At 37.9% G+C, this 18,727-nt stretch overlaps 1 protein-coding gene across 1 annotated transcript in view; it reads right to left on the reverse strand.

Annotated features, from left to right (window-relative positions):
- Positions 1-290: 290 nt before the first annotated feature.
- LOC122723332 overlaps positions 291-18,727 on the reverse strand; it is a 74,686-nt gene continuing 56,249 nt past the window's right edge. The window contains exons 9-11 of the mRNA XM_043955185.1: positions 7,097-7,175; positions 4,024-4,108; positions 291-633 (exon numbers count right to left, since the gene is read on the reverse strand). Coding sequence (XP_043811120.1) covers positions 291-633; positions 4,024-4,108; positions 7,097-7,175 — 507 coding nt within the window. The remainder of the gene's footprint in view (positions 634-4,023; positions 4,109-7,096; positions 7,176-18,727) is intronic.

The following is an 18,727-nucleotide window of genomic DNA, read 5'->3' on the forward strand; positions in this document are numbered from 1 at the left end:
CAAGATAGGTAGTGGCAGTTTGGAGCTGGGTTTGGGCAAATCACGAATCAAACCTGCATGGGTTTGGTCTTGCGCATATTTGAGATTGCATACTGTTTCTCAAATTTCTGCATCTACCATCACCCCCTTTGACTTCTGCACTTTCAGTGTTAATGTTCCTGAATAAAACAATATTTAGTTTGTCATCATGACTTAGCTCAAAGGTATCTTAACTTAAAAAATCAATAACATCCAACTCATAAATAGGAGAAATATCATAAGGGTACTTCATTGCATCATAAACATTGAATTTAATCACTTTCTCTCCACTCCATGCTCAATATGTCATCATGTACATCAATTTTTGTCCTTGTTGTGCTGAGAAAAGGCCTTCCAAAGAGGATATCAGATGTTGCATGGGCCTTGTCTTCCTCCATATCAATGACATAAAAATCTGTAGGGAAAATTAGTCTGTTGACTTGGACCAATATGTTTTTCAGAACACCTTTTGGATAGACAATTGATCTGTCAGTAAGCTGAATGACAATACTGGTTTTCTTTAATGTTCTAGCATTCAAAGAGTCATAAATGGAAAAAGACATGACATTGATTGAGTCCCTAAGATCGCATATAGCTTTCTTTATGCCAACTTTACTGATTTTACAAGAAACAACAAACATACTTCAGTCCTTGCATTTGGTGGGTAGTTTTATTTAGATAACAGTGGATGATACGAGCAAGGAAGTTTTCCTAAATATAATTTAGCTATACATGCATTACGCAATCTAAAATTATATTGCGCGTCCACATGTATTGAAGAGTGTGTTACTTATTCCCTTATTCTCTCATGCTTCCCAAATATAGTTTTCATCTCGTAATCATTGAATTAAGCAATGGTAGCTTGATTTATCATGATTTGGAGTTTTACATTTTAAATCTTTGAAGTATTGTGTCATTTCCTTACTTGTATAATTCTCTCCTTCTTAGAAAAGATTCGTTCTTGAATCTTCAACCAAAATGACAAGAAAAGAATCAATATATATGGGATCCTCTTTGAATTCAGTATGCCATTTCGCGAATGAAGCACTAAACTTTGACATCTCTCCTCTTTTTTTCTTTTTTCTTTTTAAATTAAACAATTGAAACGATTTTTTTTCTTCACTCTTCTTTTTTTTTTTTTCACTTTTTCCTTTAAATCTCACACAATTGAAATAAAAAATTTTTTCTTCTTTTTCTACATAAATATAAATGAAATATTTTTTTCTTTTTTTTTTTTGTAAGAGAAACTATAAGATAAACTGAAAAAAAAAAATAAGATAGACTGGAAAAAAATTAAAAAAGAAAACTTAAGAAACAAATAAATATAGATAAATATAAATTTATCTATCACCATGTTCTGATACCGACTGATGCAGAATTCAGGATTAACATGTGATAAAAAACTCCATCACACAACTTGACAAAGGACGAGACAAAGATATCTTCCAGAAGTTATTCTACCACACCCCTAATCAACTAATATGATTAGAAACGAAGATTATGGAGTGAAGGTTGTTTTACTATACCCCTAACAACAATGTGATTAGAAACGAAGACTATAGAGTGAAAGTTGCTCTACTACACCCCTAACCAACCAATGTGATTAGAAATATAGATAATCAAGTGATTCCAGTTTTGAGAACACCACAAGAAATTCTTGATAAGTTACCTAAGCATGGAGGAGATCTATATTAGAACGCCACAAGGTTGAACCTTGATAAGTTTCTAAATAATGGAGAAGAACCAAATATTATTCATAACATTATCTTTATTCATTGGCTAATTGTGGCTGCCACCTTAAGAGTGTTTTTATAGCCTCCAAACCCTAATTCTATTATTGGAAGGTGAAATTAAAATATAGGAAGGGTATCTAGTTAAACAGTGAAATCTAAATTATATTAATGAATATTTTCCTAAATTCTCTTGGAGAAATCTCCTTCCTAAATGAGCTATACAAATTTGATTTCTAATATAGGCCAAATTAATTTAAAATAAATTCCACAAAATACTAAAATACCAAAATAACAAAATTAGTTTAAATGCAATTTAGCCATACATGCATTACGCAATCTGAAATTGTGTTGCGCGTCCACATGTGTTGAAGAGTCCCATACTTTTCAAATATAGTTCTCATCTTGTAAGTCTTAAATTAAGCGATGGTAGCTTGATTTGTCATGATTTGGAGTTTTTCATTTTAAATCTTTGAAGCATTGTGTCATTTCCCTACTCGTATCATTATTGACGTGGAACACTATGGCACAAGCCTCAAACCCACACGCACAAGTAGATATAGAATCCAAAGATTTGATAAACTCACCTCCTATGGTACCCCACACTTAGAGAAACTAAAACACCAATGATATAAGAATTTAGATGAGAATCCGACAAACGCCATAACGAATAGTTGGTAAGTTAGCCAACATTCTTGATGCAGTTGATGAAAGCAAATCCTCACTCTCACTTAAAGCAAAATATGCCAAAGGCATGAAGAAGAATTTTGAAATTTTTGATTTAAATCTGCCCCTTACAAGTGTTCCTTATCCTTATATAGTAAGGAGAAAATTAAAACCCTAAGATATTCTTCTTAAACTTGGCTGAACCACACACAAGGCTCAAACCCAATCACACACTAAAATAACACATCAAACTCATAAGTATTAAAACATAGGTCCAAAACATGGCCCAACACTCTAAAACTTAAAAGATAAAATATGGCAAGCATACAAGCCCAAACAAAGTCAAAATAAAGCAAGTGTTTAAATAATAAAACATGGCAAGCCTATCATGACAAAACTGATGGGCTTCCTTATCCTTATATAGTAAGGGGAAAATTAAAACCCTAAGACACTCTTCTTAAGCTTGGCTGAACTACACATAAGGTCCAAACCCAATCACACACTAAAATAACATATTAAACTCATAAGTATTAAAACATAGGCTCAAAATATGGCCCAACACTCTAAAACTTAATAGATAAAATATGGCCAGTATACAAGTCCAAACAAAACCAAAATAAAACAAGTGTTTAAATAATAAAATATAGCAAGCCCATCATGACAAAACTAAATCTTCCCAAAAGCCTTTCTTGATCTTCACAAAAATTTTTCTTGATCTTCACTTTAGGCTTCCCTTTGTGTAGTCTTAGCCCATATTCTTGATTAGTCTCCCTAAGCCCATAATTGCAAGTATTACATCAAAGCTGCCCCATATGAAATGAAGCACTTTCTAAGTGTATTTGGATCGTATAAATATGATTTTAAACTCCCATTTGAATGATATAAGGTTGCTCCACACCAATGTTAGAAATTTACCCTATTGGATCTGTATCATTCCCTCCTGCTTTAGAAAAGATTCATCCTCGAATGTTGCTCATGTTCATGTCAGGAATGGAAGTTTTAGGAAACAATGCATCTTCAAAGACCTCCTCTTGAATAGGTGGAAATAGCATGAAACTTTCATCATGGATGTTTTCATCAACAACCTGCACATTAAGAACAAATAAACTAGGCATAACAATGCTGGTCATAGAAAGATCTTGTGGATGTGACCCATTCCTCTATAACATCCAAAACAACCCCATTTACCTCCTCCACCTCATCAATCATGTCCTCCCCATGTCCACCATCATTCACAACCTCCTCTATAAGCTCATTGATGGAATTTTCAATAACAACTACATTAACTTCATGCATTACAATTTCCTCTTCAATTTCAATCTCTATGGAAGTTGAGATTGAAACTTTTGCCTCTTCTTTCTCTTTTTCTTTCTCCATCTTCCCTCCTTGCACTAGTCTTTCCAACCTATTGTTCAAATCCCTATAATAGCGTGAAGGGATGAATCTCTGGTGCATCAACTCTTCATCTTAAACTTGAGGCTTATTGGAATTAAAAGTCCTTTGAGGCATTCTTGTAGAAGTGGAAGCCTGTGAGACTTTCAAACTCTCCATAACTTCAGTCAACCTCTCAAAAGTTCTATGAAGTCTTCTAAACTCACCACCAACTGACTTTTTGAAGAGCTTATAGTCACTAGTCATGTCTGGTTCACTTTCATCATCACTATCTACTACATTCTTGTCTTTACTCATTCTGCCTTAAATTAACAAAGAACAAAGAGAACTAGCAAATATGGTGTTAGAAATAAAAGCACTAAAGTGTTTGCACTCTTATCACTCTTTTGCTTATTCTTCAATTGCACTTCAGAAACTAAGGTCAACCAACCAACGATAAGGTGCATTTAAAGAAATAAAGAAGAAAACCTAAAGAAAGAAGGAAGCATGTAAAAACTAACAATATATTACCTTGAAAATATGAACAGCGGACCCTATTGATCAAATAACAAAACAATAATAATAAGAACTGAAATTGTATAAACATTGGAAGAATAAAAGATGAACAATAATATTTAGATCTCACAATTCATAAAGAAATTGAAACCTCAACTTCAACCTCACTCCAACTAGAAATAAAGAAATTAGCCACATATTACTGTAAGAAAACATAAAAGAAAGAGGAGAATTTGGTTGGAAGAGAGATGTTTTGCGGCCGTTTCCAAGTAGGGTATTTATAGTAGCTAAACCCTAGTAGAACCCTTACTAAACTTTCCTAAAGATTTTGATTTGAATTTTTTTAATGAGAGATCTCCTTTTCATTTGTTTCCTTGAGGAGAGATTCCTTGATTTTTGGGAGAGATCATGCCGCACTTACAGGAGTGAAATCGCATGAGATTCTGCAGGTTTAGATAAGGAGATATGATTTTCTTTGCAAATCTGAATTAATCGCGCTTTCTGTCGTGGACTGGCATGGACTGGCGGTTTGCCCAGAGGTTTGGGTAAGTTTCTGGTCCAATATTAAATGGGTTATCAACAACTTCTGTTTAGAGCCTCTGGGTAAATTTTGACCCTGACAAAGTAGGATTAATTAGCAGGTTTGCCCAAATTGTTGGTCAAGACTTATTCAAGTTTTTCGGGATGTTCATTAAATCAACCGTTCCTATGCTTTTATGTGAAAGTACGTCAAAAAGTATAAAATTAATAAGAAAACACTCAAATCAGCACTAAAGATAGAGTATAATGTGTGCTAAAATTATACCTTATCAATAGTCCTTAAAGCCACTTATCTTTCTCTATCTTACAAAAGACCACCTTTCTAAATTATTGGCTGCATCTTGACATTCACATTGATAATAAAATGCACTAAACAATATATCTCATTTAAAGTGTCTATAGGATTCATCTTAGAGCTAATCAGTTGTCCAATCATCTCATCTGCTTAAACTCTTTGCTCGACAAAAGTGATAATATGTGACATATAAAATATAGTTGGCATTATATTTTGTATACATAAAAAAATAAATAAAGTTTAAAAAAAATAAAAAATACTCATGATAAAAAATAATAGTGATAACAAAAAAATATTTTTGGATATTTTTCAAAAAAAATTAAAATTATTTAACAATAATTAACTGTTATTAAAAAATAATTATATAAAAAATGCCTAATATTATTTATTTATTATTTTTTTAATGTCACCTGTCAAGAAATTTTTTTTAAAAAAAATCAAAAGATAATATTCCTTTTTAATTTAAAAATAAATAAATAAAAATAGTGTCCTTAAATTGCCCAACGCCTAGCGTGCGGGCTAGGCTTGCGCCTAGGGACGACCAGCCTGCACACGCACTTGGGCTTGTGACTAATCCTGCGCTTGGTTGGTCTAGGCGATAAAGTGTGGGTTGGGCCCTGCGTGTGCTTGGACTTGCGCCTAATGTTCATGGCCCAGCATTGCGCATTGGGTCAGACCTAGTGTGGTGCGCCTGGGCCTACGCCCGGTGCGAACGGGCAGCAAAGTGAAGCATGTTCGGTCCAGCTCCCCATGCTGGGTTTGGCCCAGTCGAGGCTTCAAGCCTGCACCAGCATGTTAGTTCTCCCCCTCGCCAAATGCGACATGTTCAATTGGGTTTTTGCTTTTTGTCTTTTCCTGTGAGAGGTTTTAAGATGCTTTGAATTATTTTGAGGTATTTAATTTCACAAAAACTAGTTTATCCTAAAGTTTTGAGCTCACTAAATCTCTATCATGACTAGAATAAAAAAAGAAATGGGTTTAAAAATATCAGAACACCAATAATTTTTATCAAATTTTGATAATCATATCTCATTGAAATTTACTAAAAACAGATACAAATAAAATATTACAAGATATAATTAAGGATAAATTATACTTTAGTTTTTAAATTTTAGAATAATTAATAGATCGATCCCTCTATTTTTAAAATTGAACATTTAAACCCTTATACTTGTATTTCATCCAAACTGAAAGTGCTTCCATACTAAAATCAATTAAAAAAGAGAGAAATAATTTAAATTCCATAAACACCCCTTCTTGAACTCTTCTTTTGTTCACCATTTCATCTTCTCAAATCCCATAATTGTAATACCAATTTCTCATCTATTTCTATCCTTAGATCAGTCATGGTATCATCAGATCATACCCACAAACCCTTTACTCTCAAAAGCTATGAGCGGAAATCATTGGTGGAGGTCATGACATGGACAAAGATGAGACCAAACACAAATTGAACCAAACGGAAAGTAAGTCCATTGTGTGTCCCAGGCATATGTTGGACGTCCTTCATCCTCATATTGGGACCGTTCAGAGGCCCATCAGTTAACGCCGGAGCCTCCATCGGATGCACCACTGGCTTGATAACATTCATTATCTGTTACTAGTTTTTGTGCACCGATCATAGATAGACAATAACGAGAGAAAAAAGGGAAAGAAAATATATTTCCATACCAAGTAAATTGAATCACCGTTGGTCTGATCAATTTCCAGTTTTTTATACATTGTTGGCCTGATCAATTCCTCGACTCATCTCCACCATTCATTTCCACACCAACTAAATTGAATCACATTTCAAAAAAATGGAAAGAAAAGAAACACAATTGAATTCCAGGAAACCAATTTTCCTGGTTCGTAATCGTGCCTCACCCACTAGTTTTAACTCTTTGAGTCATTAACAAGGGAAATGGACAAGCCATTATCTGAACAAATAAGGATACGAGAATGAAATTCTCTAGCTAACCGTGGAAGAGGAGAGCAGGATGCAGTGGTACTTGGTTGTCGCGCTTCTCACTGTTCTCAGTAGCTCTCAAATCAGTAACCTTCACTCATTCAACAATTAAATCGCTCTAATTTCTTCCTTTTCTTCGCCATCAAGCTTTATAAATCTCGAATCTATGATCAATCTCACTATTGGTTGCTTGATTTGAGAGAAAATCGCCATTATGATGCCTTTTTATTGATTTTGAAAATCGAAAGTGTAAGCAAATTGTCAGAAACGAAGGCCGTCATGGGAGATGGAGATATTGAAAATCTCGAGGTGGTGGAATTCAGGAGGGTGATATTTTGGGGAGGCATTTGGTGGCCATTGGTGAGGGAAGAATGAGAGAAAAAAATTATGATGAGGGGTATAAAAAGAGGAAGTGGATGATTGAGGGGTGGGAATCGCTTTCGAGCGAAGTTATGGGATTGGGTTGTCGCCATACACAAAAATTATCCTTTAATGCTAAGAGATATTATAGAATATAGATATGGAATTGAGAAAGAGGCAGTCAGCTAAAAAAGGAGTAGCAGAAAGGAATTGTCAAGTGGAGAAGATAATGGAAAAAGTTTTTTTTGTGTTGTATGATGCAAAGGGTACTGTGGGAAGAAAAAATAATTTTCAAAGGTTTGACCAGTCATTTACCTTTGAAGTAACGAAGAAATAGATTGAGTGGCTGTGTATTTAGACGGAACAAAAATAGAGGGGTTTAAGTATTCAATTTTAAAAATACAGGACTGATCTATTAATTATGGTATAATTCAAGGATTAAAATATAATTTACCCTATAATTAATCAAAGATACTTACCTTAACATACTTAATAAAAAAATTAGTTTTAATTTTAATTTATCAGACACTCGTAAATACTAATTTTAATTTATCAAACACTTGTAAAAACTAATTTTAATTTATCAAAAACTCGTAATCATGTAAAACACGCAAAAAAAAAATATGGATTATAAGAATAAGGACTCTGATATTAATGTTGAAAAAAAATAAAATTTTCCAGGATCTGAAAATAAACAAAAACATCAAATTTCATCTTGTATCACGTAGTTCATGCATAATCACGATATTCGAACCATGACTTAATTTTATAGTTTAAGAATTATCTGAAATTGCAGTGTTTTTCTTCAAATTTGAGTATAAAGGTTGAATTACTTTTCTATGGATTGTCCACTAAACCGTTTAATTAACCGACCAACTGATAGGAATTTAATATGGAAAATTTCAAATCATGACAAATCAAATTACCATCACTTAATTTAAGACTTACGAGATGAGAACTATATTTAGTAAGTATGGGAGAATAAGAAAACAAGCCACACTCTCTTCAACATATGTGGATGTGCAATATAATTTCATATGGCATAATGCATGTATGGCCAAATTGTACTTAGGCCAAATTTGTGATTTTAGTATTTTAGTATTTTGTGGGATTTGTTTTAAATTAATTTGACCTATATTAGAAACTAAATTCATGCAGCCCATTTAGAAAAGGATATTTCTCAAAGACAATTTAAAAAAATGATATTTAATGTAATTTAGGTTTGACTATTTGACTATATACTCTTCCTATATTGTAATTACACCTTCCTATGTTAGAATTAGGGTTTGAAGCTATAAAAACACCTTTAAGGTGGCAGCCACAATCAGCCAATGAATAAAAGATTATATTATGAACAATATTTGGTTCTTCTCTATTATTTAACAACTTATCAAGATTTAACTTTGTGGTATTCTATTATGGATCTCTTTCATGCTTAGTTAACTTATCAATAATTTCTTGCGGCGTTCTCTAAAATGGAATCACTTGATTATCTATGTTTCTAATTACATTGGTTGGTTAGAGGTGTAGTATAGCAATTTTCGCTATATTATATATATTTCTAATCATATTCATTGATTAGGGGTGTAGTAGAGCAACCTTCTATAAGATATATTTGCTTTGCTTTTTCTCAAGTTGTGTGACGAGATTTTTTATCACATGTTAATCCTAGGTTCAGCATCACCAACACATTCTTAGAATTATTTTATGCAAAAACAAGTACTGAAATAGTCCATATATAAAAAAACTCTTTTCTTACTCAACAGCTTTCCATTGAAATTCAAATTAAAAAATTCTTATTCTAATCTCTTCAAGATTAGATTTTCATTCTCTAATCTTTATCAAGACTAAAAAACAATGTTAAAAGCTCAGCGAGAGAGATTGAAAGATAAAAACAAAAATATAGAAAAAAAAAATCCATCTTTTTCTGGGATTCATTGGACACTACTAAGAACTCTTTATCCATCCACGCAGCATTTCCTTTTTTCTTTTTTTATAATATATATATTTTTTAACTTTCCTCTTTTTTTAATTAGAATTGTAAATGAGATTTTTAAATAAAATGCAAAATTTTATTTTATTGGACTTTCTATCTATTGAACTCAAACTCAATTATAGGTAGACTTTTTCCTTTAATAAACATAAATCAATATATAATTCAATGTTAGTATATTAATATTATTTATAAAAATATTAATTACATAAGAAATATAAAATTAAAATATTAATATATATATATATATATATATATATATATATATATATATATACTAGTTTAATCCAGATTGAATCTTAAATTTTTAATTTTCTAATTTCTCCATTTTTAGTTAATTTTTTTTTCTTTAAAGGTAATGTTTACTTTTACATTAAAGTATGAAGGTGGAGGAACAACTGAATTGTCCAAAATGTCTAATATTATTGCAATAAAAAGACTAAATTTAATTGATTAACAAACTTGAATCAATTTAAATTTTATTATTAAATTAATTTTATAGTTTATATAAATTTCAAATTCTATTAATTTTTTCAAAAATTACTTGTATATAAGTTATTATTATTATTACTATTCAAATTTTTATTAAGAAAAACTCTTTACTTCTAATTTCAAAAATCCACATTGTTTTCTAGTATAAACAATTTTGTATATTCCAGGAATACAGAGGATTATGTCCATCATCTGAGAAGAGTGCTACACACTTTGAGAAAGCATAGATTGTATGCTAAGTTTTTTTAAATGTAGTTCTAGTTAAGGAGTATTTCTTTTTTAGGGTATGTAGTGCTAGAGAATGGAATTGAAGTGGAACCTAAGAAAGTAGAAGTAGCGCCAAAATGGCCCAGACATACTACAGTGAGAGATAAAGAGTTTTTTAGGTTTGGTAAGTTACTATATGAGATTTGTTCAGAATTTCTCTAAAATAACTACTTCTATGACCAAGTTAATCTAGAAGAATAAAAGTTTGTTTAGACTGACCAATGTGAAGAAAATTTTCAGGAATTAAAGAGAAAGTTAACATCTACACTAATGTTAGCTCTGCCTACCAGTAATGAGAATTTCACAATATTTTGTGATGCATACCAAATGGGACTAAGTTGTGTGCTGATACATAATGAAAAGGTAATAACTTATGCTTCTAGACAGCTGAAGAAGCATGAATTTAATTATCCTACACATGATATATGTAACGACCCGAAAATCGGACCGCTACCGGCGCTAGGATCCAGATCGACATAAAGTCGCCGGGACCCGTAGCAAGCCTGCTATACACTCTGTGTACCTGTAACATCCCATACATGATCAAACATTTTCTGTAAAAACATAAAACCTTTCTCTGTACCAAGGCTCAACCTGTGCATGTACTATCTCAGTACGATAGAACCCCTGACTAGAGCTCTCATCACTGCTCTAGACGGGTTACAACTCATACTATGTTAAGCCTGGTTTTCAAACTCATCAATAGCACATTGCAATAAAATATTTACATAAACAAACCATGTATACAAAAGGGATTTACAACACAACTGGGTCAAGCACCATACTAATACATCTCTTCACAATATGACATGTCCACACTAAGCTATTACACATCTCTTTACTCTTCCTGTACCCTGCTGACTCCCCTCTGAACTCTGATCCTGCAAGACTGGGGTTAAAGGAGAGGGATGAGCTATACTAGCCCAGTGAGTAGAACAATAAAAACATGTTAATAAACATGCTCACATGTAATGCATCACATCACAAGTAAATCACTCATCTCAGACGGACTGATTCAAAACTCCCTCTGTTCTGTGCCTGGCCCGCGCAGGAGCTCCTCAGGACTTTATTACGCACCCTATGGTGCTTTGTGCCCGGCCCTCAATGGGGCTCCTCAGGACTTTACTCGGAGGGCTAATGAATCCACTATGTCCGATCCATACAAGCAAAGAAAAATGCATCACATTAGTGTATTCTAATGCACTCAACCTATTAGATATCATGATGCATGGTACATGCTAAAAGTAGTTAAGGTCTCAATTTAAAACATTAAGTTTAGTTCCACTCACCTCTGGCTGACTCTGAACTGACTCTGAATACGCTGAAGCAGTGCTCACTGCTGCTCTCTTCGGTTCTTCTGGTCCGTTCCTACACAGGTAGACTCAAATGAGGGACCAAACTAACTCAAGAACAACTCTATAATACTCCCCAAAACCCCCCTAAAACATCCTAAAACAATCAAGAAAAACATGAAAAGAAGGCTGGACAGGGCACTTTCGGCGGCAGGTTCAGCGGCCGAAAGTCCCTTCCAGAGACGAAACTCAGGCATTTTCGGCGGCACCTTCGGCTGCCGAAAGTGCGCTCCAGAGACGAAAGTCTAAACCTTCGGCGGCACCTTCGGCGGCCGAAACTCCCCTCTAGAGCCGAAATTCTAAACTTTCGGGGGCGAGCTTAGGCAGCCGAAACCACCTCCTTAGCATGTTCGGCGGCCGAAACTGGATTCTTCAGTAAGGTAGAAACTTGTTCTGCTTCATGCAAACCAACCTCCCAACTCCCTCAAACATGCAAACCACAAATCCACAACTTGCATATCCTCAAGGATAGGCACAAAGGGGTCCAAAACTAACTGAAAACCCCAACAAACAACACATCTCAACACATAACATGCTTTGACCACAAAGCAACCAAAAACTCAACTTAACCTAAACATGCCTTTCTACCGATAAAACTCCATAAAACCTTCATAAATCATGAAAAGAAGTTCAGGATCTTCACTTACCTGTAACGACCCCAAAAAGGACCGTCACCGGCGCTAGGATTCAGGTCGGCTTAAGGCCGCCAGAACCCGTAGCAAGCCTGCTATACTCTCTGTGTACCTGTAAATCTCATACATGATCATACATTTTCTGTGAAAATAAAACTCTTTTCTGAACCAAGGCTTAACCTGTGCATGCACTATCTCTGTACTCTGTACTCATGTACTCTGTACTCTGTATCCCTGACTAGAGCTTGCTCTAGATGGGTTCACTCATACCTGTTAAGCCTGGTTTTCACATACAGGAAAACATATATACATATACAGATCATGTACAACACATACATCACTAGGTCACTAGGTCAAGCAACAACTATTACATCTCTTTAATATTACATGTCCACTCTAAGCTATTACAGATCTCTTTTCTTTTCCTGTACTCTGCTGGACTGTCCCTGTACACTGTACACTGAACCTGCAAAACTGGGGTTAAGGGAGTGGGATGAGCTCTATAGCCCAGTGAGTAGAACAGTAAAACATCTCAGTAAAATATGATCTCATGGAATGCACCATATCACAGACAAGCCACATCAAGAGTAAACCTGTCACCACATAGTCCCAGTAACTCTGTGCCAGGGCGTAGAATCGAGCACCTGGTCTTCCTGTCATATATGTATATGTGTATATAACACCTGTGAACTTACCATTGCCAGGGCGTAGTCAAAGGCTCCTGGACTTTGCTATATACCTGCCAGGGCGTAGTCAAAGGCTCCTGGTCTTTGCTATACGTGCCAGGGCGTAGTCAAAGGCTCCTGGTCTTTGCTATATACCTGCCAGGGCGTAGTCAAAGGCTCCTGGTCTTTGCTATACGTGCCAGGGCGTAGTCAAAGGCTCCTGGTCTTCCTGTCTGTGACTATTGGATCATTCAGCATTTACTCACATCATCAAATAACAATGCAATGCAACATATTCGTGGATACTAATGCAATCACCCTATGGTATCATCATGATGCATGCGAGATGCTAAAAACATGTCATTTGGTCAATTTAAAAGCATTAAGTGTAGTTCCACTCACCTCTGGCTATCTGGACTGACTGACTCTGCAGGCTCTGAACCTCTGGAGCAGTACTCACTGCTGCTCTCTCTGGTTCCTCTGGTCTGTACCTATACAGATAGACTCAAATGAGGGACCAAACTAACTTATCAATACTTCTATTAAACTCCCCAAGAATCCCCTGAAACTCACTTAACTAGCCATGCAAAGCATGCAAAAGAAAAGCTGAACAGAACACTTTCGGCGGCAGGTTCGGCGGCCAAATGTCCTCTCCAGAGACGAAACTCAAGCACCTTCGGCGGCACCTTCGGCGGCCGAATCCCCCAAACAGAGCCGAACATGCTAAAACACTCGGGGGCAAGCTGTGGCAGCCTAAACTACCATGCAAGAGGTTCGGCGGCCGAATGAACTTTCGGCTGCCGAACCTGAGTTCATCCAGAACTCAGTTCCGACGGCAAACCACCTCCTTCTTTCCTTCAACTACTCAAACCATGCAAACTTCACCTCCTCAACATACATATACTCATGTATATGATCACAGGGGTCCAAAACTATCTAATAACCCCAAACAACAAATCAAACATAACACATAAACATGTATACATGCAAACTCATCAAAACTATCATTAAGAACCTAAGCATGCATCTCCTTCCACAAATCCCCCTAAAAACCTTCAGAAAACATATTCAAGAACATCACTTACCTCCTGTAGTAAGAAGCTACACACTCTGAACAAGAGAAAACGGATCACCTCCTCTCACACTCTCAAACTCTCTCAAACTCACTTTTTGCTAAAACTCTCAAAACTTGGTGAATGAGCAAACTCCTGCATGAGCTGCTCAAACTCAGCAAATAAACCAAGGGAGACGTGGCCAAACTTCTGGCAACAAAGGGAACATAACACCTGTCCACAATGCTGACTAAGGATGTCCAAAAGCTGGCTGGCCAACTCAATGTCGGCTGCCCAATCGCATGCAACACCATGCAACATTCGGGGGCCGAACTTCCCTTCGGAAGCCAAACACTTTCGGCGGCCGAACTTACTTTCGGCGGCCGAACTTGGCTCAACTGCCTTAGGTCATTTCAACTCAACACTCACTTCCCTTAACCTTAAAACATCACTACAAATCATACCACATAGTAAAACATACATTCTACCTTTTTTCTAGAATTCCGACACCCCGGATTCCACCAAACAATAGGAATTCCGGTGCCGGATTCTAGCCGGGTATTACATTCTCCCCTCCTTAAGAACATTCATCCTCGGATGTTCCTAAAACAAATAACAATCACAACAAAAGGAGGAAACGAACCTCAAAACAAATATGGATATTGCTGGAGCATAGACTCCCGCGTCTCCCACGTGCACTCTTCTAGGTTATGGTGGTTCCATAACACTTTCACCATTGGAATCTCCTTGTTCCTTAGCTGTCTGATCTGCGTGTCCAGAATCCGCACTGGCTGCTCTATATAGGTGAGATCTGTATGAATCTCCACTTCAGGCTCACTCAGAACCTGATTCGGATCTGACACAAACTGTCGGAGCATAGAAACATGAAATACCGGGTGAATCCTATCCATAGAAGTAGGTAAATCCAGCTTATACGACACATTTCCGATCCTCTGCAACACCTCAAAGGGTCCAATGTACCGTGGAGCTAATTTACCCTTCTTCCCAAAACGAACCACTCCTTTCATTGGAGACACTTTCAGCAATACCCAATTACCCTCTTGAAACTCTAACTGCTTTCTGCGAACGTCTGCATAACTTTTCTGTCTACTTTGAGCTGTTCTGATTCTTTCTCTGATCATGGGCACCATTCTACTGGTAATGTCTACTAACTCTGGCCCTGCAAGAGCCTTCTCTCCTACCTCTTCCCAGCAAACAGGTGATCTGCACTTCCTCCCATATAATGCTTCATAAGGAGCCATCCCAATGCTAGCATGATGACTGTTATTGTAGGCAAACTCCACCAAAGGTAGATGCTGCTGCCAAGAACCGCCAAAGTCTAACACACATAGTCGCAGCATATCCTCTATGGTCTGGATGGTCCTTTCTGACTGTCCATCAGTCTGTGGGTGGAAAGCAGTACTAAACTCTAATCTCGTGCCCATCGCACTTTGCAGACTCCGCCAAAAGCGAGAGGTAAACTGAGGTCCTCTGTCTGAAACTATAGACACTGGAACTCCATGTAATCTCACTATCTCATCCAGATAGACCTGTGCCAACTTATCCACAGAATAGTTACTCCGTACTGGAAGAAAATGAGCAGATTTCGTGAGTCTGTCCACAATCACCCATATCGAGTCTATCCTGTTGGACACTACTGGTAAACCCACTACAAAATCCATGGCTATGTTCTCCCATTTCCACTCTGGAATCGGTAATGGGTTAAGCATACCGGCTGGTTTCTGATGTTCTAATTTCACCCTCTGACAAACCTCACAGGCTGTCACGAACTGCGCCACTTCTTTCTTCATGGCTGGCCACCAATAGACCCTTTTCAGATCCTGATACATCTTGGTAGCTCCTGGGTGAACACTATACCTTGCATTATGAGCTTCCCTCATAATGTCTTCCTTCACACTGCCCCTATCTGGTACACAAAGGCGACTCCCATAGCGAAGGATCCCTTTACTGTCAAATCTGAACTCTACACTATTGCCTGACTGAACCGTCCTGGCAATTTTCATCAACTCAGGGTCCTCATGCTGTCTCTGCGCTATCTGCTCCAGAAACACAGGTGTCACTCTCATCTGTGCTATCAACGCACCTGTACCAGACAACTCTAGCTGTAATCCCTCGTCAAAGAGCTTATAAAGCTCCATCACAACTGGTCTCCGCTCTGCTGCTATATGGGATAAACTGCCTAGTGATTTCCGGCTTAGGGCGTCTGCAACAACATTCGCCTTACCCGGATGATATTGGATCTTACAATCATAATCACTGAGCAATTCAACCCATCTTCTCTGCCGCAAATTCAGTTCTCTCTGACTTAAGATGTACTGTAAACTCTTGTGATCAGTGAAGATCTCGCATTTAACCCCGTAAAGGTAATGCCGCCACATCTTAAGTGCAAAGATAACTGCTGCCATCTCTAGGTCATGGGTAGGGTAATTCAACTCGTGCTTCTTCAACTGTCTAGAAGCATAAGCTATTACTCTATCACTCTGCATCAAAACACAACCCAATCCCACTCGAGATGCATCACAGAACACTGTGAACTCTTCATTACTGACAGGCAGAGCTAACACTGGTGCTGTTGTCAATCTCCTCTTGAGCTCCTCAAAGCTCTCTTCACACTGATCTGACCAGATAAACTTCTGGTTCTTCTGAGTCAATTTGGTCATAGGAGCTGCTATCTTTGAGAAGTTCTGAACGAACCTCCTGTAGTAACCTGCCAGTCCCAGAAAGCTTTTAATCTCAGTCACTGTCGTGGGTCTGGGCCAGTTAGCTACAGCCTCTATCTTCTTGGGGTCTACCTCAATACCCTCTGCTGATACCACATGTCCCAAGAAGGCAATGCTCCGTAACCAAAACTCACACTTCGAGAACTTGGCATATAAACCATGCTCTCTCAGTGTCTGCAGAATGATTCTCAGATGCTGGGCATGCTCCTCTGCATTTCTGGAATACACTAAGATATCATCGATAAACACAATGACAAAGTGATCCAGAAACTCACTAAATACCCTGTTCATGAGATCCATAAATGCTGCAGGGGCGTTAGTCAACCCGAACGGCATCACTAAGAACTCATAATGCCCATATCTGGTCCGGAAAGCTGTCTTAGGCACATCTGCCTCTCTGACTCTCAACTGATGATACCCAGATCTCAGATCTATTTTCGAGAAACAACCTGCTCCAGCTAGCTGGTCAAATAGATCATCAATCCGAGGTAAGGGATACCTATTCTTGATAGTGACCTTGTTCAACTGTCTGTAGTCGATACAAAGTCTAAGGGATCCATCCTTCTTTCTGACAAAGAGCACTGGAGCACCCCAAGGTGAGGTACTAGGGCGGATGAAACCCTTATCTACCAAGTCCTGCAACTGTTCTTTCAACTCTATTAACTCAGCTGGCGCCATCCTGTAGGGAGGAATAGAGATAGGTCTGGTACCTGGCAGTAATTCAATTTCAAACCCTATCTCCCTATCAGGTGGTAGTCCTGGCAAATCGTCTGGGAACACATCGAGAAACTCTCGGACTACTGGTACTGTGGCTGGTTCCCTCACCTGACTATCTAGCTCTCTCACATGAGCTAGAAACCCCTGACAACCCCTCCTAAGCAAACGACGAGCCTGAAGGGCTGAAATCATACCTCTGGGTGTACCTCTCCTGTCTCCTCTGAAGACACACTCTGACCCATCCTGGTCTCTGAGACTCACTAGCTTCTCTCGACAGTCCAACGTAGCACTATATGTAGATAACCAATCCATCCCTAGAATGACATCAAAATCTGTCAAGTCTAGAACCACAAGGTCAGCTGGAAAGCATCTACCCTCGATAAACACTGGACTGAAGCGACAGACTGACACTGCCACTGATGGGTCACATCTAGGTCCACTGACCCAGAGAGGATACTCTAACTCAGAACTGATCAAACCCAATCGCTCTATGGCTCTCGAAGCAATAAAGGAATGAGAAGCACCGGGGTCCATCAAAGCATACACATCTGAACACCCAATGATGAGATTACCTGACACCACTGTGTTCGACGTGTTAGCCTCCTCCTGTGTCACTGTGAAAATCCGTGCTGGGGCTACCGGATTTCCACCTCGGGAACCTACTGCTGAAGTAGAGGCTACCCCTCTACCTCTGCCTCTGCCACTAGTCTGAGGCATGACTGGAGCTGCTGGCCGTACAACTGGCTGTACCACACTGCCTGAACTCATCTGCTGGGATGGTACAAAAGTCATCTGCGGACAATCCCGAGCAATATGCCCTTCCTGTCCACATCGAAAACAAGCTGTAGATCCCAACCGACAAACTCCTCCATGTGGTTTTCCGCATCGTCTGCAGACTGGAGCTGTGCCAGAGCTTGAGCCACTACCTATTCCCAGACCTGACTTGACTTTATTCCAGAACTTACTCTTTGTTCCTTTTGCTCTATCCCATCTTTTACTGCCTGTAGAACCTGAACTGGGGGCCTTAGAACCCGAAGCCTGTGCCTTTGACTGTTTCTGAATATTGGCACTAGCTTCCATTTTCCTGGCTGCATCCACTATCGAGTGAAAACTCTCCTTCTCAGCTGGAAGGATCAAAGAAGAATACCTGGGATGAAGTCTCATGGTATATCTCCTTGCTTTCTTCTGATCAGTATCATAGGCTTGACCCACGTACTGAAGCAGATCCAGGAACTTATCTGTGAATTCATCAACAGTCATCTCATCTGTTTGTCTCAACTGTTCAAACTCAATTATCTTCATCTCCCTCGAACTGTCAGGAAAAGCCCACCCTGCAAACTCATTGGCGAACTCTCCCCATGACATGCTGTCC

Source organism: Manihot esculenta, chromosome 1, assembly GCF_001659605.2.
Source record: "Manihot esculenta cultivar AM560-2 chromosome 1, M.esculenta_v8, whole genome shotgun sequence".
Taxonomy (NCBI): domain Eukaryota; kingdom Viridiplantae; phylum Streptophyta; class Magnoliopsida; order Malpighiales; family Euphorbiaceae; genus Manihot; species Manihot esculenta.